Genomic DNA, 26,549 nt, shown 5'->3' with positions numbered 1-26,549 from the left:
TTTGCTTTGGAAAATAAAACATACATTGAGAAAATGCATGAAGCATCAATGTACAGTTTAACAGATGGTTATAAAGTGCATATAACTGCTGCCACATCAAAAAGAAAGAAAAAGAAAAAACTGACAGTATCTGGGAGCCCCTTAATGTGCTTCTGTGATTGCAGTTTCCCTCCCCACCAAAGGTGGCCGCTGTCCTGATTTTTTATTGTCATCATAATCTTTTCTTTGTAGTTTTAAAGTTTAGAGATATGCATCTCTAAACCATATATTTAGTTTTGCCAGTTTTGAACTTTATATAAATGGAATCACAGTGTGTGTTTTCTTTTGTCTTGCTCTTTTCACTCAGCATACTTGTAAGATTCATTCATTTTGTGCGTTTACATTTTGAGAATTTTCAAACATGAGAGAATTGTATAATGATATCATTGCACAGTTTAATTGTATAGTTATATAGCCGTCACCTAACAGTTACTAAGATGTGGCCATATTCATTGCTTTTTTTTTTTCCTGAAGTGTTTTGAAGTAAATGACAGACATCTCTAATCATTCGTCTCTAAAAACTCAGGAAAATGTCCTCTATAACACCAATTCCATTATCCTAGGTAGCAAAACTAATAGTAATTCCCTAAAATATTGTCTAATACCCAGTCCATATTCATATTTTCCCAACTGACCCCCAAACGCTTTAATAGCTAGTTTGTTCAAACCAGGATCCAATCAAGATCCATGAAAAAGGTGCTTCTAACAGCACAACTTACAGCTTAAAATGAGTCTGTGATCCTTTTTTTCATACACTTCATCAGTGGATAAGGCTCCTGTGGGACCTGACTGCAGGCACTTCTCCCACAGTAAGAGGGAAATAGATCGCCTTGTCTATGCTAATGACATGTCCAACTCTCATGCTCTCTGACTCCAGAGGAAATTAAACTGTCTGCATTACTGTCAGAAAGAAGTACCTAATACCAATTATGTCAAAACCCAGATTGTTGTTTTGGACAGATACTCTGTAGTATTGAGCTGATCAAGGTTAAGTCTAGTCTTTACTTATCTGGAGAACGGATGGGGGACTGCCCATCTGGGGAGGTCACTGGAATGCAGATGTCTACCAACTGAAGTCTCTACCAGGACCACAGGAGGACTGGTAGATGGATGGCTGGTCACTTTGCTCCATTAGGATCTTTCTGGATCTTTCAGTCATGCCTTGCTCATTTAATATTGCAGGACTTTAGGTTTTCTGTTGTGTTTGATTCAAACATTGACCAGAAAGCTCTTTATGAAAGATCTTGGCCCCTCTGTGTACCTCCTGAGATAGAAAAGTTAGAAAAGCTGACCTCCCTGGTTCCTTTTTACAACAGAACAACCACATTTGCTTCCTGCAACCTGGAATTTAGATCATTGTTTCGCAGAAGATTTTCCTCAGAATGAAAGACCCATGGTACTCCATGAAAGGGTCATACTGTCAAATGAATTTGGAAGAAACACTGGGTTAAACTGAGTTAAGCTGGTTTCTTTAGGGCCTCTCCTGCTAATGAACACTGTGATTCTCCAGTGGTACATGGCATTTCCCAAAACTATTGTCCTCAAACCCTTTCCTCAGAGCATCTCTGGGGGATACTGTTCTGCAGAACAGACTGTGGAAAGTGCTGACCTAGATAACTTGGATGTAATCACAAACAACAGTAAATAAACAATCTCATCTCCTACCTCATGGGCCAGGAAGAGTTTATGTAAGCTAACTACTCAGCGTTGCATGAGTACATTGGGTAGGTTACCATGTTAGAGATGAGGAACCTTATTCATGCACCCCATCCACTTGGACCATCACTGGAGTTCACATTGTAACAATGTGAATCAGGATCTATGCTTATTATGTGATGAGGACAGTTACACCTTAGATTCAATCTTTTAGATGAAATTTCCACATGGTTTAGATTTTTAGAGGGGAAAAGAGTTCTAAACTGGTCAGTCTCTCTGGTTTTTAAAAAAATTTTTATTAAAGTATAGTTGATTTCAATGTTGTGTTAATTTCTGCTGTACAGCAAAGTGATTCTGCTTATATATATATATATATATTTTTTTTTTTTATGGCTCACAGGCCCAGCCGCTCCATGGCATGTGGGTTCTTCCCGGACCGGGGCACGAACCTGTGTCCCCTGCATTGGCAGGCAGACTCTCTACCACTGCGCCACCAGGGAAGCCCTATATATATATTCTTTTATATATTCTTTTCCATTATGGTTTATCACAAGATATTGAATATAGTTCTCTGTGCTATACAGTTGGACGTAGTTCAGTCTTTCTGATTTTGAGGATCACTTGGCCTTAACTGCCAAATATATTAAAAGCGATTTTTCATTTTGAATTAGTAATTCAATAAGCTTTCTTTGGATAATCAAGTAATCAAAAACCTTCTTGCCTAGTGATTCTACATTTAGCAAAATGTTTAGCTATTCATAGGACCCCTCAACATCATCTCAGTTGGTAAAAGTCGGTGCTCATACAAATTGCTTCTAGATTAACAGGACTTCTTCTTGAATGTGTTTATCATACCATTCTGTCTGAAACTAGACGTTTAAAATTGCATTCTTTTCTACTTCTTTCTTCAACACAGCATTTAGATTGACAACCTTGTTGCTCTTCTCCTTAATTTCCTTATGAAATAGAAGATCAACTGGCATTTGTCATCTGATCTTTTGAAATGGAAGACCTCTGGATTTATCCCTTCCTCCAAATCCTTGCTCTCCTTTCCCCTCTTTTATATATTGTATGTATACATTTAATTTTGAAAGAGAGTCTCTTCATCTTAGGGGAACTGGATGCATTTTCTCTGGAGATGGTGTAAATGTGGGTTGGTTGTTTCATGTTGGGTCCTTCTAGGATGTAGTTGCATCATATTAATCATTTTCCTTATTTATGATGTCAGCTGGGAAGTAGAGGAGGTTCCAGGTTCTGGAGGCTCATTCCATTAGTTACTTGTAGATCTCTAGCATAAATTCACTTTCACTGGAGTTGTCAAATTTTAAAGGGGTAAAAGCTACAGATTTTACTTGCAAGTTGACTGTTCTAACCACTGAAAGCATAAGACTCTGCAGGAAGCTACTGCAGATTTCATCATTTCTCAATTGTTTCCCCCCTTCAAACTTCTATCCCATACAGAATGTAATTTAAAGGCAGTTGAGCAGAGAATTCAACAGAGATAGATTATCCTAGAGAAAAATATGAACAACTCCCTGCTCTGGTACTCTGAGAACCAGATGACTGAAAAAGCATCAATATTGCTTTTTTTCCCCATTTCCTCATTTTATGAAATGTAAGAGTTTCTTTCTTCCATCAGTACGGGGAGCACAGCGAAAATACCCTGCCCAGTAAGTCTAGTGATATATTTTAGAAAAATTCTTTTACCTGTTCACATGGGTGCCTGAACAGGCATATTCACAGTAGCAATATTTGTAGGCCAAAAATGCAAAGCAACTTAAATTTTCTTCAGCTGCAGATGGTGAAATCAGTTCCGGCACTTATATCCCATGTAATGGTATGTGGTACTCAAAAAGAATGAGGTGCTTCTGTATGTACTGATGGGAAGTTCTCTAAAACATATTTATAGATGAGAGGAGAAAAAAAGAGTTGTAGAACAATATGAGCAGAATGATCCCATTTGTGGTTTTAAAAACTGTATTTATATAGTGTGGGAGTGTGTGGGAAAGAGGGAGAGAGAGAGGGAGGAAAGAAAAGAGAGAATGAAAATATCAAAGAAAGGTGATAGTGAGATTTGATGAGTTGGGTCTATGGAAAGAGGGGCAATGAAAAAGGAGTTTGTTTTCTGTTTCTTGAATTATTAACAGTGAACATGTTTCATGTATTTTTATAAATAAAAAAATAAAAGAACACGTGTATGTGAGCACATGAAAAAAATAAAAAGAGAATGTCCCAGTTATTTTTAACAAAATCATCCATCGCAGGCATTCACTAAGCAGAACAAGCCCATCCAAGATGCCCGTTTTAAATTCATTGATGTTAAAGAAGCATAGGATTCCTTGGCTTAGCACATACCCATGTGGATAGGGAGACTGAAAAAAATAATTAGGGGGAGGTGATGGGGAACTGGCTTTTAGTAAATATGGCATATCCTGCAGTGGTAGCTCAAAAGAGGTTCACAGTAGTGATTAGAACTGGTGTCACTCCATTACCAGAGTTAGTCTCTGTGCTTTGGTGGAATTTACCGCTGAGGATCGGTCCTTCACCGGACTTTCTGTTAATAAAGCACTGGCTCAAATGTAAACAGACTTCAGAGCAATAGAATGGAACATAAAGCTGTGAAAACCAAAACCCTCATTAGCTTTTCCCTTTGTTTACAAACCAGTGCAAGAATAAGTGTGTTTTAAACTGTAGGCTTTATTATTATTCAGGTATGGTGAAGCCCACAGATCAAGAGACAATTGCCATTGAAAAGAGAGTCTAGTATATTCACAGATCCCGAAGAGAACGGGTCACGCCAGGCCATGGAGAGCCACGTGGAGAAGCACCAGGGGTGTCCAGGGAGCAGAAAGGGAGGAGAACGTGGGCAAGAGCCTTTATTGTGGTTTCCACAGGAAGGAATGTGCAGGATAGGGTTAACAGGTGTGCCTGGCTAGTGTGAATCATTTTAGTGGCTCTGGGGCATAAGGACTGTCTCTGGTTGTCTGGTACCTGGCCCTGGGGTGATGAGGGCGGGAGAACCTTGGCCTGTAGTGTAAGAACCCCATAAAGGAGTTGATTGAGGATAGGGACTCTGGAGTGGTTGGTTTGCATACGAAAGGCAGGCTCATAGGCAAGTCACTTACTATCTGTAGGAATCTGTTAGCCCTGGGAGGGGCTGTCTGTCTCTAGGATCAGCATGGCTCCAAGACGTCAATGTATCAGAAGTATGAAAAATAAAAAGGCACGGTCAATAGATGGTGAAAAATGCAAGAATACCTATGCCAGCAGCCGCATAGCACAGGGAGATCAGCCCAGTGCTTTGTGACCACCTAGAGGGGTGGGATAGGGAGGGTGGGAAGGAGACACAAGAGGGAGGAAATATGGGGATATATGTATATATATAGCTGATTCACTTTGTTATACAGCAGAAACTAACACACCATTGTAAAGCAATTATACTCCAATAAAGATGTTAAAAAAAAAAAGGCCTTTAAGGTTTTCTGCATGGTTTTTATATGAATATTTTGTTTAATGGCAAGCTTCGAGAGCCTTCCTTGGACATGCCAACCTTTTAATATAATTTTGGGGGGCCATTTGGGGCCATTTTTGGTACAGTAATTGAGAAGTACTTCTCTCACTCATTTCAGGTGAGAAAGAAGCTTTTAAAAATGTGTTTGGACCTACTCAACTAATTCTTTGTCTTTGTTTATCTCTAAAAGCCAGTCAGTCATTTTTCCCCTTTTCCTCTAAAGGCTGTCTCATATGCTGGCGTAGAATTTTAGACCGGGTGTCCCTGCAGTAGCCTTGGCACATTTGCTGGTTTATGCAATTTGGTTTTGATGTTTCAGTCACCACAGGCTCGTCTCAAAAGCCTATTACAGTGTTCTGCGCCTACTACCGCCTGGAGATTTGGTTCTTTTCTAAAGATGCAAGGAGTTGCATTGTTGTGCTCTGAGCTGTATTTTCATTTTGGGGGGAAACCAGCTTCCTGCTTTTTCTATTTTGTTTCTATTCTGTTAGAGGTTAAAATAATTGTTTTTAGAAAGTTACTTTTGTATGCTATATATCTAATCCTTGTATTTTACTGTTGTCCTCTTGCTGACTGTGGCCGAAAATTTAATTTAATTGTCTGCTTAGATTTACTATTTTTGTTTTTAACTCATGTTTTTGCCCTGGTGGTCACTATTTTTTTTTTCATAACAGCTTGATTGAGGTATAATTTACACAACATAAAATTAACTCTTTGGACGAGTACAGCTCAATGATTTTAGTAAAATTGAAGAGTTGTGCAACCATCACTGCATTCTAGTTTCATAACCAAAAAGTTTACACCAGCACATTCCCATGTGTGGTCACTCAGATTTTATATTGCCCTGTGCTTTAATAACGGAATAATATTGGAGTGATCCTTATATAGTAGATTTTCTTATTTTAAATTAAGTCCTTACTGACTTTATTTTTTTATATAAAAATGTTACCGGGCTTCCCTGGTGGCGCAGTGGTTGAGAGTCCGCCTGCCGATGCAGGGGACACAGGTTCATGCCCCGGTCTGGGAAGATCCCACATGCCGTGGAGCGGCTGGGCCCGTGAGCCATGGCCACTGAGCCTGCACGTCCGGAGCCTGTGCTCCGCAACGGGAGAGGCCACAGCAGTGAGAGGCCTGCGTACCGCAAAAAAAAAAAAAAAAAAAAAAAAAAAGTTACCTACTTGTGTGCTTTTTGCCACAAGTTTAATGAAGTAGCTTTTCAGTTTTATTTTCCTTTTAAGAGATAAATGATGTTGTTCTGTTAACTTCCATTTCCCATCTCCCAGAGACCAACATCCCCCAGTTAATCAGCTCCCTCTCACACCTCGGTACTCACTTACCCGGTTTATTCCTCCTACCCTTTGGACAGATGCAGTGCACGTTATACCTTCTCTTTCCCGATGCATTGCTCCTCATCTTCTGACTTCCTTAACTTTTCATAATCTCTTCTCTTCTTTTTTTGTCTTTGTTTTACCCAAAGCCAAAATTGTTGGAGAGGGAGGATTGGACCTAGCTTTGGTTGGTGAAAAGGAAACTGTTATATTTTCTTTCTCCCCACATGGAATCCTCTTCCCCCGGGGTTTATGGCTTAGTAATAGACCAGGTCAGGTGAGTTGAGTTTTCCTCCTGCTGCACCGAGAGCCCATTTTATTTCATTCCCTGGGGCAGTGGGTGAGCTTGTCTTTGACCCCGGTTAGACTTAGCTCCAACTTTGGAGGAACTGCTGAAAATAAGATTAGCAGAGAGGCATCGTGTATACCTTGTTAAGAGAGATGGTGAAGAGTGCCTAAGAAAGAAGAAGCTCCTGAACCAAAGTGTAATTATGTTATTTTACTGTGATGCTCAGCCCCAAATAAACTAGTAATAAAATTGCCTTCTATTTTTAAAAACGTATTCCCTGGAAGTATAGTTGATTTACAGTGTGTTAATTTCTGCTGTACAGCAAAGTGATTCAGTTATACATATATATATTCTTTTTCATATTCTTCTCCATTATGGTTTGTCGCAGGATATTGAGGATAGTATCCTGTGCAGTAGGACCTTGTTGTTTATTCTTGCCTTCCATTTTTAAAGTGGTATACATTAGATTATATTTAGAGCCTATATACATAATAACAATCTCCATAATAAAGTGGTATTGTGGAGGCAAAAAAAAAAACCCCACAGACTTTAAAATCTCTTTCTGCTCTTCTACTTACTGCTCTGTGACTCTGAGCAAGTTAATTTTGCTGGGCCTCAGGTGCCACATCTGTATAATGGGAATAATAACACTTCACAGGACTGTGGTGAAGATTAAATTAAATGACATGACATCCACCCTTCTCACAGTGATCTGTGTATCCTCTCTGGGCACGGGGTTCTGCACAGGAAATGGACAAAGCCAAAGGGTAAATAAGCCATCTCTTCCCAGAATGTCAGTTAAAGGTGGAAATTGGTGTGCATGCGGGAGAGGGTGGAGGGGGGGTACTTTCTTATTTAAATAAGAGCCGGATATAGTATGTGAGCTCTACCTTCGTTCTTAAGGAAAAACTCAATACATTAAAGAAATGGCATGCTTGGGACAGGCAACTTCAGTCATACCCTTGGAGCCCCTGGCATTACTCCTTTACTATTAGGAGTATTCACATGGAAAAGTTTGAGAAACACTGGCATGTATAGGACAGTCTCATCATCCCTGTTTCGTGATGTATCCCCGTACACTTCCCGAGCACATAGCTGATATCTCCTCCTGGGTGTTGGTGACGTTGAGCTCAGCATCCTCCCTCCACGCCTGATTCTCCTTCTGTGTCCCCTGCCTTAGTAATTGACACCACTGTCCATTTAGTTACTCAAGTCAAGAACCAAGGAGTCCTTCTTGACCCCTCTCTCTCCTGCACACCCCATGCCCAATCCTTACCTTCAGGTCGTGGCAACATTGCCACCTTCACATGTCTTGAGTGTATCCCTTGTCTCTGTGTCTGTCTTCATCATCTTAGGGTAGCTGCCATCATCTTCTGCCCAGACTTCTGTAATCACCTGGTAACTGGCCTCCCTCCGATCCATCCTCCACACTAAAATGGGCGTTGGTCTTTCAAATACTTAACTCGGATCACTTCTTCCCATTTCCCTTAGAATAACATGGTCAGTAAGGCCTTTGCATGGCCCAGGCCCCCTGCCCCTTTGGCCACATCTTAAACCATCATTCTACACCTGGTCCTGGTGGTACAGTCACACCAGATTGCATTCTGCTTGTCCACGGCACCCAGATTCCTCCGTCAGGAGCCGTTGCCAAGCTTGCTCTATCTGGAGTGTTTCCGTCAGCTCCTACCCAACTGCCCTGGGCTAAGATAAGGTATATTTATCTTTCAAACTCAGCTCTGGGGTTTCTTCCTCAGAAAAGCCTTTTCTAACTCCCCAGTGGAGGAGGTTATTTATCATACGCTCTGATGGAACCATGTCTTCTTCTTTTTTTTTTTTTTTCCAATTATTTTATTTATTTTATTTTTGGCTGCGTTAGGTCTTCGTTGCTGCACGCGGGCTTTCTCTAGTTGTGGTGAGTGGAGGCTACTCTTCCTTGTGGTGTGTGGGCTTCTCATTGCGGTGGCTTCTCTTGTTGCGGAGCACGTGCTCTAGGCGTGCAGGCTTCAGTAGTTGTGGCACACGGGCTCAGTAGTTGTGGCGCATGGGCTTAGTTGCTCCACAGCATGTGGGATCTTCCCCGACCAGGCCTCGAACCCATGTCCCCTGCATTGCCAGGCGGATTCTTAACCACTGTGCCACCAGGGAAGCCCCAAGGAACCATGTCTTCTTTTATGAGGCCCATCTCAATTTGCAGCCACACATTAGGCGATATCATCATTTGATGACTGAATCACACATTAGTCTATAATCCCTGTGAAGGAGGGGCTGTCCCTTTGGTCACCATCATCTCCAGCCCCTGACAGAGTAGCTTTGTGCTCCAGGCGGCTGGTCCTCAGTTGTTGAATGAGTGCAGAGAGACAGCTGAGGTCCGGATACCTAAGTGGTTGGCCTGACAGAATATCATCATATTCTGATGATACTTGAGATGTCGGACCTATGCGTCTAGGGCTCCGTCCGGCTCGCTGCAGATCCTTCCCTTAGTGCCGTGGGTCAGGTTCATCCTCTTTACTCCACGGTTTTGAAAAGCCCCTGGGAAACCTCATTTTGTTGAAGAGAAATCTGTTCATTTACATGGTTCAGTACAGGATGGCAAAGCACCTGTTTATTCACCCAAAAGATCGGTAACAAACTTTTTACTTAAAAAACCCCGCTTCATCTTGCCTGTTCAGTCTTTCCCACTGTGCTGCTGAGCAAATCTTTTTTAAAATCAGGCAGAACTTTCTAACCGAACTGCACGCACCTCTCTTCCCCTTCCCCGGGCATCCCTCTCCTGCACGAGAACCTCGTCTGCCCTCTTCCCACCATGTCTTGCTCTTCGGGTTGGGACATAAAACTCCTTCACCTCCCAAAACGAACACCGCTCCGTTGATCCTCCCACTCACCTCTAACCCTTGCCCTTCCGTACAACCTTCCTGCCCTCACGTCTGTGGGTAAATCGTGGTGGCTGGGGTGGAGGCGTCATTGTCTTCCCAGACTGGCAAAGTGACTTGATTAAGAGCACACAGCTAGTGGGTAACGTAGTTGCAATCACAATTCTTGTTTCCTTGCTTTCTTTCTAGTTCTTACTCATATTCTTTGCATTAAATTCTATTGAGAGGTGTGTGTGTGTGTGTGTGTGTGTGTGTGTGTGTAATCTGCATCTAAATTTGTCTGCATAAAATTGTTTCCTTATTTCATAACTGGTGTTTCGCCCCCCCCCGAATAATTGTGTATCCAAAGGATATAAAGAATCTCAAGTTGACAGAAGTGATTGCCGTCACCTCTCACCTCCTCCATTCCGTGTTTACTGAAATGTCAGCTGCTGGAATAGCTTTCTTTCCTCTACAGGTTCTGCTGGTTTCCCCTTCCCCACCTGGGGCCACAGGCCTGCCCTTTCGTGCTGCCCTCACTTCCCCACTCTGGGGCTCTGTTTCCACTTGACTTGCCCTCCATCATACCCGGGGATCCGAGAGGAAGCGCTCCCTCTTCCCCCCTGCAGCTCCCACCTGCCTGAACGGTTGGCTCAGGTGAATGGCTGGTCAGGTGGAAGTGTGTTTGGGAGCTGAACAGTCTGCTCCTTGTTTGGAGCCAAGAGGAGAGCGGTGGGTGGGTGTCGCGTGGAGGTCTCCCGCCGTCCCCTAGGCTCTCCTCGGGAACTTGGGTACCAATCCAGGGAGCTTTTTAGGAGATATTTTCAAATGACTTTTAAAATAGTTGGGAAGCAACAAAATCCTCAGTGAGATGTGATCTGTATGAACTAAGTAATTAAAAAAGAAATCCCCGGGCTTCCCTGGTGGCGCAGTGGTTGAGAGTCCACCTGCCGATGCAGGGGACACGGGTTCGTGCCCCGGTCCGGGAAGATCCCACATGCCACGGAGCAGCTGGGCCCGTGAGCCATGGCCGCTGAGCCTGCACGTCCGGAGCCTGTGCTCTGCAACGGGAGAGGCCACAACAGTGAGAGGCCCACGTACCGCAAAAAAAAAAAAAAAAAAAAGAAAGAGATCCCACCTATGAGGAAAGGCCACACTCAGGAAGATGCTGTGTGATGCAGAGGTTAAGCCGAGGGCAGAGGTCGTGTTTTCTGGCTTTGAATCCTGGGTGCTCTTCTCAGTATGACTCTGATAGGTTGTTGAGCTGCTCTGTGGTACAGTCCTCAACCGTATATAGCGGTTAAATAAAATGAGATTAAAAATGCCTACCTCATAGGTAATTTGATTGTCTTGATGATTAAATGAAATAGTTGGATTAAAATGCTGATCATAGGGGCCTCCCTGGTGGCGCAGTGGTTGGGAGTCCGCCTGCCGATGCAGGGGACACGGGTTCGTGCCCCGGTTCGGGAGGATCCCACATGCCGCGGAGCGGCTGGGTCCGGGAGCCATGGCCGCTGAGCCTGCGGGTCCGGAGCCTGTGCTCCGCAGCGGGAGAGGCCACAGCAGCGAGAGCCCCGCGTACCGCAAAAATAAATAAATAAATAAATAAAATAAAATGCTGATCATAGTATCATAACGTATTAACTGGTCTCATTAGCTTACATTAGTAAAGTATAACTTACGGAAGCTTCCCCATGTATTACATTTCAATACATCTTAAAATACGATGCTTTTTAGAAACGTCTTTGTTACCTACTCACCCCTGCTTCTCTGTGTTTTGCTCGCAGCCCTGGAAAGGAAAATATCGATGAGGCAAAGCAGAGAGGAGCTAATAAAACGAGGGGTCTTGAAGGAAATCTATGATAAAGGTAAGGGGACCACTTCAGTCTCCATGAGCCAGAAAAAAGCCGTGCATGGAATCTGTGTGCATATGTATTTCTTGGAGTTGGATTCAGTTTTCTGTATCACTTTATCAGAGTTTGAACCTTTAAAACTCCAGACACTTCTGGAGAGATCAGAGAATGTAGCAGACAGCGCTGAAGTGATTGCTATTATAGAGGGAACGAAAGCTCCCTTTTTCTCAGCACTGGAATCAAACCATAGGATGCTGAGACAAATGATGTGGCCCGAGAAATGGTATCAGTACTGGTGGTGAGCCTGTTGGTGTCTGAACACACACAGCTGGGGTGAATTTAATTGCTCAGGCTCTTTCAGGCACTAGGGGTTCCCAGGACAAATGTTAAAAATCCACAAGCATCTAGAATTTCTCTAACAGATTTTTGGGGGCAGTCCATCTCCCAACAATAGGAGAAATCAAAGTGGAGAAAATTATATATAGTTTTATATAAATGTACACATATTTCAGATGATATTATTTCCAGTGATTACAAATGCGCTGTGAATGTGTCCAAAAGTGTTTGCTGGTGAACTTATCCTGTGTCTTTTGCTGATTGAACTACTGCCTTTAAATACGAAGGTATGCAGTGGTTTACCCAGTATATTAACTATTCTTCACCCCACTCCCCTTCCTCTCACCAGCCTTCATTTAAGGCTTTAAATGAAGCTTAAAATGATGAACTGTTATTCCAGTCTTGTTACAATCATCAGTAATAATTGTCTGTTCCAGATCTTATTATTTGAGGCCAGTATTATTTGTTGGGCCAGATGATTAAATCACATGTTCCACTTTAAAGATCCACCCTGATCATCAAAGTGATCCTGTAATTCTGACAGTGCAGTCAGTTTTCCATGTTTTTGTAGGTCTTCTACATGCTTAGTTTGTGTTCTGATACAGAAAGGCAGGTTGTGTTTCTAACCTGGGTGCTTCTGTCTGATTCCACTGTCTTCAGTGAGTTGGTCCTTATTCCTCTGGTGGTACAGTTCACCCCATTCATTCCTGCCATGGAGCTTCCTGATGGCGCTTTTGAAGTATTTTTTCTTAGCACACATTGCCACCCTGAAACGCTGCAAGTAGGAGGTGGCACTGCTCTCGCCCTAGTGGCAGGGGATGCAGCAGGTAGGGTGTGAAGCTGTACTATTTCAAACCGCCTTTGTTCATTAGCAGAGCCTCCTGGCCCCAAGGCATCCCTATGGCGAGTCACGTCATCCTTCTACTTCTGGGAGAGACATACCAAGATACAGTTTCTTTGGTTGATGAAGCTCTCCAGAGAAAAAGAATGCATCATTTTGTCACTTTTCTCCAATGTCTTATTTCTGTACGGGCCCCCCAAACCCTCCCTTATACTGACCTTAAGCTTCCATGTTTCATCTCAAACTCCTTTCTCTATATTCCCTCCCCAGTGAAGATGGGAAGTGTCTGACCGCAGGTATGGTATTACACGGTCAGCATCCAAGGGCTTAAATAAAGATTACTGTCCTAGCTAAAGCCTGTTCAGATCCAGTTAAATGATCCCTCCCCCTCCCTCCTTTCTTCCTGCAAACTTTATGTCTCTCCCAGGAAAATTTCAGGAATCCTTTAAAGGAGAGGATACATTGTATTATAGTATTTATTATTTCCATCATACCTAATAACTGAGTTAGGGTAAATATTGCCGGAGTAACTTCCTGACTTAATCAAAGAAGCCATAGACTGTTAGAGCAAAAGCCCATTTTACAGAGGAAGAAACAGGGGACCTTGAGTCTGGGGCCTGCCAGCCCCCATTAGGAGTTGCCCCAGGATTCGGAGCTGTGTCCTGTTTGTGGCCGTCTCACAGCACGCTCTCAGTAACCAGCTGTGGAGGAAAGGACCAGGCTAGCCGCTGCCTGTCACCACAACTTCTGGTTTTATTTTTGTCTTTGCACTTATCGCTGTCTGCTTTTTTCTGTTCTGTTGTTGGCCGGCTTTCCTCACTAGTACGTTAATTCCAGGAGAACATGGACTTCATAAGGCTTGATGCCAGACCCCCTCAGAAAGTGGCTGAGATAGATTGGCTCAAAAAATTCTTATTGTTTGTATCATGGGAATGGGAATAGAGGGAAACTAAAATTGCACATAGTAGACGTAGAAGTTTGTATTTGCTGTGGGTTTTTCTGATAAAAGCATCCATTTTATATCACTGCGGATATTAATCACCTTACCTTGTATTATGTTCCATCAGCTGTTCAGAACGTGAGCCCTGTAATCATTGCTTGGATTCAATTCCAGTTCCACTACTGAGTATAGCTGTGCAACTTTAGTGAAGTTGCGTAACTTCTCTGTGCTTCTATTTCTGTATTTGAAAGTGTGGATAATATTGTAATGAGGGTTATGTGAGATAACATATCTGTATTAGTTTGCCAGGGCCGCCATAACAAAGTACCACAGACTGAGTGACTTAAACAACAGAAGTGTATTTCCTCACAGTTTCGGAGGCTAGAAGTCCAAGACTCAGGTGCTAGCAGGATTGGTGTCTGGTGAGGCCTCCTCCTCGCCTTGCAGACGGCTGCCATCTTGCTGTGTCCTCCCACGGCCTTCCCTCCGTGCGTGCGCACTCCTGGTGTCTCTTCCTCTTTTCATAAGGAACGCAGTCCTGTTGGATCAGGGCCCACCCTTAGGACCTCATTCAACCTCATTACTTCCGTAAAGGCCCATCTCCAACTACAGTCTCACTGGGGGTTTGGACTTCACATATAAATCTGGGCAGCAGGGAGAGGGAGTAACACAGTTCCGTCCATAACAACATGTAGAGTAAAATAGTGGCTATCACCCCATACGTTCTTAAGAAATTGTTAACACCCCGTTATTAGTAGTAGCATCATCATCATCCTTTACATGTTTTAAAACCCTTTATATGCTTTAGCCTAGTTCAGGCCCACGAGTTAGAAAGGGACATCATTGTCCCCTTTTATCTTTTTTTTTTTCTTTTTTTTTTTTTTTTTTTTTTTTTTGCGGTAAGCGGGCCTCTCACTGTTGTGGCCTCTCCCGTTGCGGAGCACAGGCTCCGGACGCGCGGGCTCAGCGGCCATGGCTCACGGGCCCAGCCGCTCCGCGGCATGTGGGATCTTCCCAGACCAGGGCACGAGCCCGTGTCCCCTGCATCGGCAGGCGGACTCTCAACCACTGCGCCACCAGGGAAGCCCACCCCTTTTTTTTTTTTAAGCCCACCCCTTTCATCTTAAGTGCAAGGATCTTCAACCCCCCCTCACAGTGGCCTTACCAACATGGGTGGCTGAGAACCTAGCCCCTTGGTATCTGATTTAATTACCTTCTCACCCCTCCACCCTGTCTCCTCTTTAGTCTCTAAACATCGTTTTCCTGTCGTTCATCCTTCCCCTTTCTACAGCATCATTCAACTTGCTGTGTCTGGGATTCTAGGGAGTAAAACAAATAAACTTTTATTGCCACATCCTGAGTGAACAGCAAGAGGCAAAGAGCCTTTCATCATTTTCCAAGTTGTTTGTTTCAAAGATAAATTTCTTAGATTTTCAGCAGTCCTTCCACATTGCCTGGCTGATCATTCCTCATTTTGAACCCATGAGTCTGGTCACCTGGCAGCAAAACAGTTTCCACCAGAGATGTATGGTCCCTAACTTGCAATTACTGGGTCAGCCCATCCACGAGGGCCAGCCCCTGTTCATGCTGCAGTTATACTGTTTTGTATATGATATTGCTAAGGTGGTGGGAAGCAGTTTATCTTTAGTACGTGAGCTTTTCTCTTCCAACTCTTTATGTGATTGATTTTGCTTAATAATGCCATACTCGTTTGTAGAAAGTATTAAGATAGACTAGGGATATGAGATTTGTAACTTGGCCTGGCGGACTCAGAACAAATGAGGTTTTCTTATTCTGACAGTTCTCCTCGAAATTCTTTATGTTTTTCTTAGCAGGTTAAAATCCCAAACTAGTCAATAAATTTAAATCAGGAAAAATGAGAGCTTGGATTGAAGAGGGGACATTTTCTCAATATCTCTAGAAACTAGTTCAGGAATCCTTCATTTAATGTAATGTAGATGTAAAGAGCTTAAGTTACTGGATGGCTTGTGTTTTCTTATTGGTTTCTATATACAACCACATGCATTTAAAGTTCAGAAGAGGACTTCCCTGGTGGCACAGTGGTTAAGAATCCGCCTGCCAATGCAGGGGACCACGGGTTCGAGTCCTGGTCAGGGAAGATCCCACATGCCGTGGAGCAACTAAACCCATGCACCACAACTACTGAGCCTGAGATCTAGAGCCCACAAGCCACAACTACTGAACCCACGTGCCGCAACTACTGAAGCCCGTGCACCTAGAGCTCGTGCTCCACAACAAGAGAAGCCACCGCAATGAGAAGCCCTTGCACTGCAACGAAGAGTAGCCCCCGCTCACCTCAACTAGAGAAAGCCCGGGCACAGCAACGAAGACCCAGTGCAGCCAAAAATAAAAATAAATAAATAAGTAAATAAATTTATAGAAAAAAATAAAGTTCAGAAGAAAGTTTAGATAAAACTTTAAAGATCAGAGAAAATCGTTTGATCTCTGGATATATCAAAGCCATGTAAAAATGCAGCAGACTTTAAAAACTACAAAAAAGACTTTAAATTGTTAATCACAATGTAGAGGAACATAAAATTTTAAATTCTTTTTCTCCCATTTTCCATATTTTCCACAATATGGATATAGCAATTTCGTGAAAAACACAATGAAACATTACAGTGAACTGTCATCACTCTAAAGAGTAAAAATGTGAAACCAACTACTGATGGAAAATGGTCTATAATTTTGTAGACAGCTTATTTTTAACTATTTAGTCCCCAGTTCCATAGTCTTGTTTTTTTTAATTAGAACTTAAGGGTTCTCCTAGACTCCTGGAACATTTATTCATTCATTCAACAAAATGGTACTGAATCCCCCCCTCTGAGCCAGGTGCTCTAGGTGTCGAGCTACAGTGATAACCAAAAAAGCAAGATTCTCACCTTCTCAGAGTTTACATTCTACTAAAGGAGATAGGAAATAATTAAAGAAGCCTATGATATATTGCCAAGGAGTGATGAGCACTATGAAGATAAAGCCGCAGGGTAAGGAGATAAATCCAGAGGGGGAGCCACGATTTTATATAAATGCAATCATGGAGGACCTCTGGAGGAGGTGATATTTGCACAGAGACCTAAATGCAGTGATTGAGTGGCTGAAACAGGAGCATTGGTCCTACTACTACTTCTAAACAACCTGTAACCTAATTCGTGAGCCCTTAAGTTCCTTAAATTGACTCAGTATGTTTCTTTTATTTATTTATTTATTTATTTATTTATTTATTTTTTATGGTACGTGGGCCTCTCACTGTTGTGGCCTCTCCCGTTGCGGAGCACAGGCTCCAGACGTGCAGACTCAGGGGCCATGGCGCACGGGCCCAGCCGCTCCGCGGCATGTGGGATCTTCCCGGACCGGGGCACGAACCCGCGTCCCCTGCATCGGCAGGCGGGCTCTCAACCACTGCACCACCAGGGAAGCCCAGTATGTTTCTTTTAAATTAAAGCCTCTGTATTGCACCTGCCTCTCTCTCAGTTCTCTGTAACAGAGCACAGCAGCCCCCTTTCAGAGCCTACAGTGGCTCCCCACTTCACTCAGAAGTTTCAAGCTCCTCCGACAGCCTACGAAGCCCTCCACAATCTGCCCTCCAACCCCTAAGTTTCCTTCAACTCCCTGGCGGTACTTCTTCATAACGTCCTCTCTGTGGCATCTTGCTAACCCTGCTTTCCAGCCCCTGACGTTGGCATTGGCTCCACTCTCTTCCTAGAACCCTCTTCCCCCTAGATATCCATCCACGTGGTTCACTCCTTTTTCAAGTCTTTGCTCAGATTCCACCTTCTCAATGAAGCTTCCCTGGGACCTCCAGATTTTAAATTGTCACCTGCTTCCATAGGTCTGTAATCCCCTGACCCTGCTCTACTGTGTTCTTTCTTTCTTTCTCTCTTTTTTTCCTTCTATCTCTTATCACCTGCAATCTATAAATTACATATGTGTTGTATTAGCCTTTTTCTCATCGGTCTCTCCTCACTGAAAGGTGAGCTCCACCAGGCAGGGCAGGATCTCTGTCTGGTTTGTTCACGGATGTTGTGGCATCCGACTGCCTACAGTAGCACTATGTCCTATTGGGACATAGTCAATGCTCAGTATGTTTATTGAAAAACAACAAATGCCAGCCTGAGGCTATCTGCATGTACACACGACTTGGTCTGTACACCTGTGTTGGCAAAATCCAGAGCACTAGAACTCTGATCCTTCTTGTTTATTCATTTGTGTGGTTCATGAAACGTTATTGCCAGTTGTTGAAATAGGCAGTATTATATTGGGTGTATATTCATGTATATGGATGCCAAATACTCATAAACAGTGGTTATTAGGTGTTATGGAGAAAAATACCCTGAAAACAGTGGACTGTTTGGCCATTAGTAAAATCGTGATAATATTTCTCAGGCTTAGCAAGGATCTCAAGAGGTCACCTGACCTGGCTTCTGTTATTTTTCCAAAGTAGAGTAGGAGCGACTGCAGCCCAGCAAGGTTATAGACTTGCCTAAGGGTTCACGGCCGGCGAGTGTAGACTCTGAAAACCCCTGCTAAGACCATCTGTCCTTTGTTTGGAATTTATAGGAACATACAAAAAACTTTGTAATATATTGCCTATTGGTCATCAGAGGATATTAATAAATAATGCTGTTAGTGGTTATTGCAGATGATCTCTACAAATAAGCATGATGTTGTATATAAACAATGTTGGGGATAACAATGGCGATTGTTCTGTATTTTTCAACACTGGATTTTCCAGTGAAACCTCAGTTCTATTACAGTCCTGTCACGTGCTTTGTACAGTATGGGTGTGTTTAATTCACATGAGTGGATATATCACTTATGAGGAGGGAAGAAGAGGGAAAGGAGACCATCTCTCTGCGTGGAAAGGACACGCGGTCGACCCTGTATATTACACACCGCCACACCCCAGATGGGGGCAGGGAGCTGGGAGGTGTGGCCACCTGCAGGGATGGAGTTGAGGCCGCTGTGGCTCCCCTGGTCACCACGTGGTTGCTCACTGCAATCACACGAAGACCTGGGGGGAGAGCTAGCCCCACCGGAGGAGGAAGACCAGGGGTCACGGAAGAACAGAACTGACTGTGTACAAATGGGCAAATTCCCTTTTCACTGTGTGCTGGGAATTAGCGATAACATTTCACAGCAAATAATAAAGTGCACTGAGGTGTGCTTTTTTCCTTCATCGAGTTAGAGCAACGTTTTGGAAGGTGTTATTTTTAATTATCAACACAGACAGAAGCTCCCTGAAATGGACAACTCTCTTATGCAGAGGCTACATTTCCCCCCTTCTCAGGCATTTATGAGAAAAAAGCCTGGTATTTAAATTAAAAGGTCATCATCTTTTAAAAATAAAAATAACAATTCTCCCCTGTATCAGAGGAGACGAATTCTTAGACTTGAGCCTTTTAAGTCTCGTTGTTTATCTGGTGTCCCAGTTGTGTAGACTTTTAAAGTCTTGAAGTTGATGGGAAATGCTTTTCACAGCGTTTACCGGACATTGTTATTTTGTCACATTTTTAGCTGTTTCTCATGTCTCACCTAGAAATGGCATATTCTAGGTGAGAAACTGTGATTTGGAGTTACTGTGAAAATGAAAAGAGTGTTTACTTTCAGCCTCAGTGACATAGAATCATTTATGTAGCCTAAATGTAGCCTCAGCGCCTAATGCAGTGGATTGCCCTAGTGGGGTAAATGGAAAGCAGATTAAATGAAAACGAATAAAGAGAAATTGTGGTCCACATTCTCTTAAGCAACAGTGTTCTTTCAGAAAATCACTATCCCAAGCCAAAACTTTAATGAAGTTATTATTATATCGGCGAGCAAGTGTTCCCCAGCAAAAGTATTCGTCTCTTGTGTGTTTGTTGAATACCTGTTAGGTTGCAGGCATCGTTCCGGGCTCCAGGAATGCTAGGAGGGTCAAGGTGGGCTCCCCTAACAACACTTACGGTCCTGAAATGGGTTCAGGTGCTTGGCATTTATGATGAGGAAAGTACAGGATGTTCGGGGGTGCATGGAAGCGTCACCCTCCTAGAGGCCTGGAGACTCAGGGAAGGCATCCTGGAAGGAACAGTGTCTTAGAGGAAACCTGAAGGGTGATGAGAATTATCCTGGAGAAGGTGGGATGGGTTGGGAAAATGTTAAAGTAGAAGGGCTAGCACATGGGGAGACACCAAGTTGTGGATAATGAAAGATAGAGGGTGTCCAGCATGTGTATATGGTGAGGGGAAGTCAGGGCAGAGCTTGCAGGCAGGGATATGATATTAGTTGCTTATTCTTTGTCCTGAGAGCGGTGAGGAGAAACTCTGGAAGGGTTTTTTTTTTTCACAATCGGACTTGCAGCCTCATCCCTCCGCCCGTGGGAGAGAAGGACTTGGAGGGACACCAAGGCATGAGTCGGGGAGACCAGCTGGTGGACTGTTGCTGGGATTCGGAGGATGTGATGGTAAATGGCAGGAAGGAGGGTAGTCGGAATGGGGGGAGGGGGAGAGGAGAGACTGGAGAATTGTAGGAGGTGGAGTCAGGAGGGCCTGTGACTGCTTCGATTTGGGAAGTGCAGGGGAGGGTGAAGGCACGGCTGACGTTCAGGATTCTGGCTTGGAGACTTGGTGGACAGATACGGGGGACGGGTACAGGTCCCCTGAGCTGGGGACCTAAGAGAAGCAATTACAGAGCACAGAATATCGCGATGGTTTGACCACATTGAGTTTGAGATATCCAAATGGCTAAGCAGCGCACTAAATGTACAGATTTAAAACTCAAGAGGGACATCTGGGTTGGAGGTGCAGGTTTGGAATTGTGCATGTGTAAATGGTCATGAAGTCATATAGATTGATGATATTTCTCAGAGAAGATGTAAAATGAGGAACTAAGTGGCCCTGATAGAAAACACCTTGGTGGCACCCCAGCACTGAGTGATCTGGAAGTTAAAAAAAAAAAAAAGATCTGGGAATAAGAAAACCTTCAAAAGCTGGGAAGTGGACAGAAAAATAGGAAGTAAACCAGAAATGTGTGGCATTATGGAAGTCCAGAGACAGTGGCATAGTGTGGAAAAAATTACCCAAAGTGTCAAATACAGACACATCAAACAAGATAGGAAGTGTCCTTTTGATTATGTTTATGCTGTTTAATTATAGGCTCTTTAGTTACCTGTGAAGCCAGTGTGCAGTCAGCAGGGTGTAAGTTAGAAGGCCTATAGTTTCAGGTAACTAAAAACTCAAGGAGCCTGCAGCGATAAGCAAATTCAGACCAATGATCTTCCTGTGTTTTGTCCTCTGCAGCGGTCCCCAACCTTTTTGGCACCAGGGACCGGTTTCGTGGAAGACAGTTTTTCCACGGACCTGGGGCCAGGGGGATGGTTTCGGGATGATTCAAGTGCATTACATTTATTGTGCATTTTATTTGTATGATTATTATGTCAGCTCCACTTCAGATCATCAGGCATTAGATCCTGGAGGTTGGGGACCCCTGCTATTTGTGTCTCCCAAATGCCTTGAGCAATGCTTGGCATTTGTCAGCGCTTATTAATTTTTATTGAATCAATGAGTGAGTGAATGAATGAACCTCACGTCATAAAATCCAGTGGTAGGACAGCTCCAGATCTGGTGAATTCATCAGCTCAGTAACATGGCGAAGGGATGCCATTCTCAGGCTATCACCCCTCATGGTAACAAGATGGCTGCAGTAGTTCCAGCATTACATGCAGATACAACATCCAGATGGGAGAGAGGACTATCCCCGTTCTTGGTATCTCTTTCTAAGAGCAAGCAAACCTTGCCCCAAAGGTTCTCCAGAATTACCCTTATTTCTCATTGACCAGAATTTTTAGAGATAACCCCTGGATATCTTTTTCCCTAATTTTGACAGAGGTTTCCGTAAACCAAAGTGTTGCAGGTACAGTCAGCTCCTGAGAGCTGCTACCTAGTGTAAGTTGTCCTTGGACGACCCACCATGGTATCACCCTTCCAGCTGCCTGTCCTGGACCCTGCCGATGAAATCAAGGCAGGGCAGGGTACCTCAGGCATGGTGAGCATCCCTGCCCACGTCTGATGCTTGATTCCATGGCCACTGACCTGCACTGGTGTTTGTCATGAGAAGGCAAGCCAAACTCTGGAAGGTAATAGCTAATAAAAGGAAAGCTAGTCGTACTTAAAAAATTTTTTCCTGACTTCATACATTTGCCTAGGACTCAGATTAAGTCAAAGAAGTCGGGGGGCATTCAAGCCTTCACCCCACATAAATATCTATAAAACAACCGAACTCTCCTAGGAGCCCCAAGCCCAGGATTCTGGTCCCAGCTCCCTCATCTTCTGTCTGTAGAAGGTACCGGGCAGCCTCTTATCTCCCTGGACTCTGCTTTTGGTTTGAACGTAACCCCAGGATCTTACTGTGCTCCAACCAGCAGAGCCATGCTTTCCTTTTATCCTCTGTCACTACTCCCAGCCCCCAGCCTGCTTGATTGAAGACAGCCTGTTGCCAAGCAGCTGGTCCTCCTAGAGTCTCTGGGTACACCCATGGATGCATACTCTTCAACTCCAGTCTGCCCTTGCTTGTCTTATCCTAGGGTTGTTGGAGGGTCAGTTTGGGCTTTTAGACCGTTGCCTGCCCAGGGCACGTGCTCAGTAAACGTCAGCGGTGGTCTCCACCAGACGTGTGACCTGGACTGCGCCTCTGCTCTTAGATGCCTGTCTCCCATTCCCGGTTCCCCTTCACCCAAGCCTAGACTCTCTCTGCTTCCACCCGGCAGAGCTGAGATTCTATCCTGAGGCTTCGGGACTTCTCCGAAGGCCACGCCCACCTCTGGAGCTGTGTGTTGCTACTCGCAGGGCCCCGACATGCACACGTGCCCTAGAGCACGTCTTTCCTCCCTGTGCTGCAGCCTTCCCACCACTGCAGCTTCTCTAAAGGAAATAGTATCCACTGAACTGACCATTCATTGTGATGTGGACCAGTTTAGCAATGTCATGTTAATCTCCCAGTTCCAGAAATGGGTTCACTTTTGCATATTCATAGGCCCGTTACTGTGATTTTTAAGTCTGTCTTGAGCAGTGCTGTCCTGTAGAATTTTCAGCAATCACAGGAATGTTCCATCATCTTTGCCAGCCAGTACAGCAGCCATCAGCCACATGTGGTGGTTGAGCACTTCAGATGTGGCTAGTCTGACTGAGGAACTGCATTTTAAATTTTATTTTAACTAAAACAGTAACTGTACGTGGTAAGTGGGTACGCTATTGGAGAGCTCAGCTAGAGAAACAGAGCCGCTTAAATTTTGAAACGGCCAGCCCGTATCACTTTCCTTCTCCAACTCTAGCCATTAAAGTTTTCTTAAAAAATCTTGGATTCCCTATTAACTCTGAAGGGCCCCTTGCACAACGAGGTATGAGTCTGTGAGATTCACACTCTCATAGAATAGCACAGGAGAGAAACTGTGTCATTCCATTCATTTTATAGTCAGTCTGTGCCCCAGTTGCACTTTTGATATCAAAATGCCCAGGAATAGCAAGATGGTAAATCCTCTTTCAGCTACAAACCTTGGAGACGAGGAATTATTTGGAAATAGTGGTCAGAACCATCATACTTCATCAGGATAGATGATGTAAGAACCGATGGGCTTGGCTTGAAGACTGGCGAGGAGGTATAACTGTACCCAGAAAGATGAAAGAAACACCTCTGGGAAACAGACACCACAGTTTGATAGGATGAGGTGTCTGTGATCGAGGAAGCAGCTGAGAATTCACATGAGCTGTGGTTTGCTGACCATGAGGTCCAGTAAAAGGCAGAAAATGCTGATAAATCCAGCAGGGTACAGCCACAGGGAAGTGCAACTAAAACAAGCTACCCAAGGTCAATAGCACTTTTGTGATAGGAAGTCACTGCAACTCACATACTTAAGGGTTTTAGGCAAAGGCCTCTGAACAAGAAGGGAAATATTATTAACATCAAAATAGGATATTAGGGCTTCCCTGGTGGCGCAGTGGTTGAGAGTCCGCCTGCCAATGCAGGGGACGCGGGTTCGTGCCCTGGTCTGGGAAGATCCCACATGCCGTGGAGCGGCTGGGCCCGTGAGCCATGGCTGCTGGGCCTGTGCGTCGGGAGCCTGTGCTCCTCAACGGGAGAGGCCACAACAGTGAGAGGCCCGCGTACCGCAAAAAAAAAAAAAAAAGGATATTAAATCTAGAACAATAGCAACTATTAAAAAAAAAAAATAAGGTGATTCCCCAAGCAGAAAAACATGTACCATTCCATTCTGTTTTTAAAATCATCCAATCAGAGTATCACGGAATTGATTACATTCTGAGATTGAAATCCATCTTGCATAGATTTTCAAGGTATTAGGTTCAGAAGGATTCTCTGAGTTGCCAAGGTGCCTGTTCAGACACAAAGGGACCTCATGGCTCTTGCAAAATTGTTCTTCCATGTAAACTGGTCAGAATAATCCAAAGACTTCTGGCTGCGAACAGACATGAAAGATAAACTGGAAGATAACTTACGGATTCCGGAAATATAGGTTCAGTGATCCTACAGAATCCTGCAGTGTCTGCCTTAAATCCTAGGTGGCACAGAGATACTTCTAGACACACAGACACACACTTATAATGACTTTTCCTCATTCGGAAAGAAAATGCACCAGAAGAGACACAGACAGAGAGACACACACTGTAGTTTTTGTTTTTGCAAATAAGACTCTCAGGTTGTCTTTTTAAATGCTCAAGATTCAAATACATTAAGTAGTAAATATGCAGTGTTATTAGAAATGTATGGCTTTCCATGTATGTTTAAAATTCTACACAGTGGTATCTGTAGCACCATTTAGTTTAATGACATCAACTCCCTGAACTCAGGCAAACTGAAGAAAATATTTCCAATGGCCAGGGAGCCATTTCCAACTTCTTAGGTTCAAAGCTTTTAATCTTTCAATGAAATCCTTAGATAAATTATTTCTTAGCTAACTGTTGCTCCACACATCATTCCACTGACAGTGCGAGCAGCTAGTGGCTTGGATTGCAGTGATTTAAAAGGTCATTGGGATTAACAGAAGCTTTTCAAAACTCTGTATATTGTTGCAAAAATGACACCTCTGTGGGTTACAAAACAATAGCTGTGCCCCCTTAATGGGTGAATTTTTTTGTACTGTAATGAAAAAAGTATATCAGTGTCAAAACAAACAAAAAAAAAAGACATTGAATGAAGTCTTTGCTTCATAGCTCACCACCACCAGAGTGACACTTCTTGGGAAAACACCTTCGGCTCTGTGGGGTAACCCTTCGGCCACTCAGTGGAGATGCCCTTTTTGGTCAAAGAGCATGTCTGGGGGCTTCCTTGGTGGCGCAGTGGTTGAGAGTCCGCCTGCAGATGCAGGGGACACGGGTTAGTGCCCCGGTCCGGGAAGATCCCACATGCCGCGGAGCGGCTGGGCCCGTGAGCCATGGCCGCTGAGCCTGCGCATCCGGAGCCTGTGCTCCGCAGCGGGAGAGGCCACAACAGTGAGAGGCCCGCGTACTGCAAAAAAAAAAACAGAGCATGTCTGGGAAGCTACAACAGCAGCTCTTGTCTCAAAGGGAAAAAAACAATTAGCAAACACTTTCATTAGGGCTCTTCTTCCATGTCCTCATAAGATGATGGTTTGCTTTAACATAGGTAGCTTCACTTTTTGATTTTGCTTTAATTATAGCCATTGGTGATCGCCAGTCAATTAAAACGTGTTTGAATTTTCACAGACCTGCATGTGTGAATTCTACACATTTGCGTTAACAGCAGAGATGCAGCATAGCGAACACTTCCCAATGTTTTCACTCTAAAATTCTCACATGGTGCTTCACTTACATAATCATTTTTCTTTATAGTGGAAGCACCAATGTAACCATGATTTCATTTCATTATTCTCCTCTACTACAAGTATACTAACAGTCTTTCATGCAGAAGTTGCATCCTAGCAATGAGGTATCTGTGGAGAAGGGATAGGAAGCCGGCCTCAGGGAAAATACCTCCTCAAGAAACCAGAGGAGTCAGGAAGGTTTTCTCCTCCAACAAAACTATTATGTTTTCATTTAACTTAACAAGGTAGCATGCCATTTTTTGTTTTATTTTTTTATATATGTAAGCATCTCCACAGGAAAAAAAAAAGTTAATGATCATTAAGCTCTACTCATATCAAGCCAAATTCACTTCAGAACTTTGCCAGCATGCATGCATATTTCATCTTGAGGGCATTGTAATCAACATGTACATTTTGTTCTCCATTCCTGCTTTTGTACTTGACATTGTTTCAAGCACATTTTTAGGGTTCAGCATCACCCACAGGGTCATTTCACTTGCATTTCTTTCATTCCCAGCCAGGCTGTGCATTTCACAAGTGGCACCTGGGACTTGATTTTTATTTATTTGTACAAATACTCTGCATACTGGGAATAGCCATTATTTTATTAGCTATGTTTAGTTCATATTTCCCCATTATGCTGCCTTTTTTTTTCTTATATTGGGTGTACAGCATTTTATTTTGTAAATTAAAAATGTAAACGTTTATGAGTAAGTTAAAACTATCCATCTGGCTTCCTTCTTATGCAACCTAGATAAATAAATATGTATGTGAGTATATATGCATGTGTATGTATATACATGTATTTATTTAAACAATTTATCCTAGGTTTTGTTTGTTTTTTTATACTGCAGGTTCTTATTAATCATCAATTTTATACACATCAGTGTATACATGTCAATCCCAATTGCCCAATTCAGCACACCACCATCCCCACTGCACCACGGTTTCCCCCCTTGGTGTCCATACGTTTGCTCTCTACATCTGTGTTTCAACTTCGCCCTGCAAACCAGTTCATCTGTACCATTTTTCTAGGTTCCACATACATGCATTAATACACGATATTTGTTTTTCTCTTTC

At 43.5% G+C, this 26,549-nt stretch overlaps 1 protein-coding gene across 1 annotated transcript in view; it reads left to right on the top strand.

The window, feature by feature from the left end:
• The window catches only part of LOC307059234 (phosphatase and actin regulator 1-like), a gene marked incomplete at both ends in the record, with an annotated part of 514,568 nt that overhangs the window by 431,260 nt on the left and 56,759 nt on the right, over positions 1–26,549 (top strand). Inside the window, one exon of the mRNA XM_079713047.1 lies at positions 11,460–11,540. Coding sequence (XP_079569173.1) covers positions 11,460–11,540 — 81 coding nt within the window. The remainder of the gene's footprint in view (positions 1–11,459; positions 11,541–26,549) is intronic.

Source organism: Hyperoodon ampullatus (genome assembly GCF_949752795.1).
Source record: "Hyperoodon ampullatus genome assembly, chromosome: 10".
Taxonomy (NCBI): Eukaryota; Metazoa; Chordata; class Mammalia; order Artiodactyla; family Ziphiidae; genus Hyperoodon; species Hyperoodon ampullatus.
This window is presented reverse-complemented; position numbering and strand designations above follow the sequence as displayed.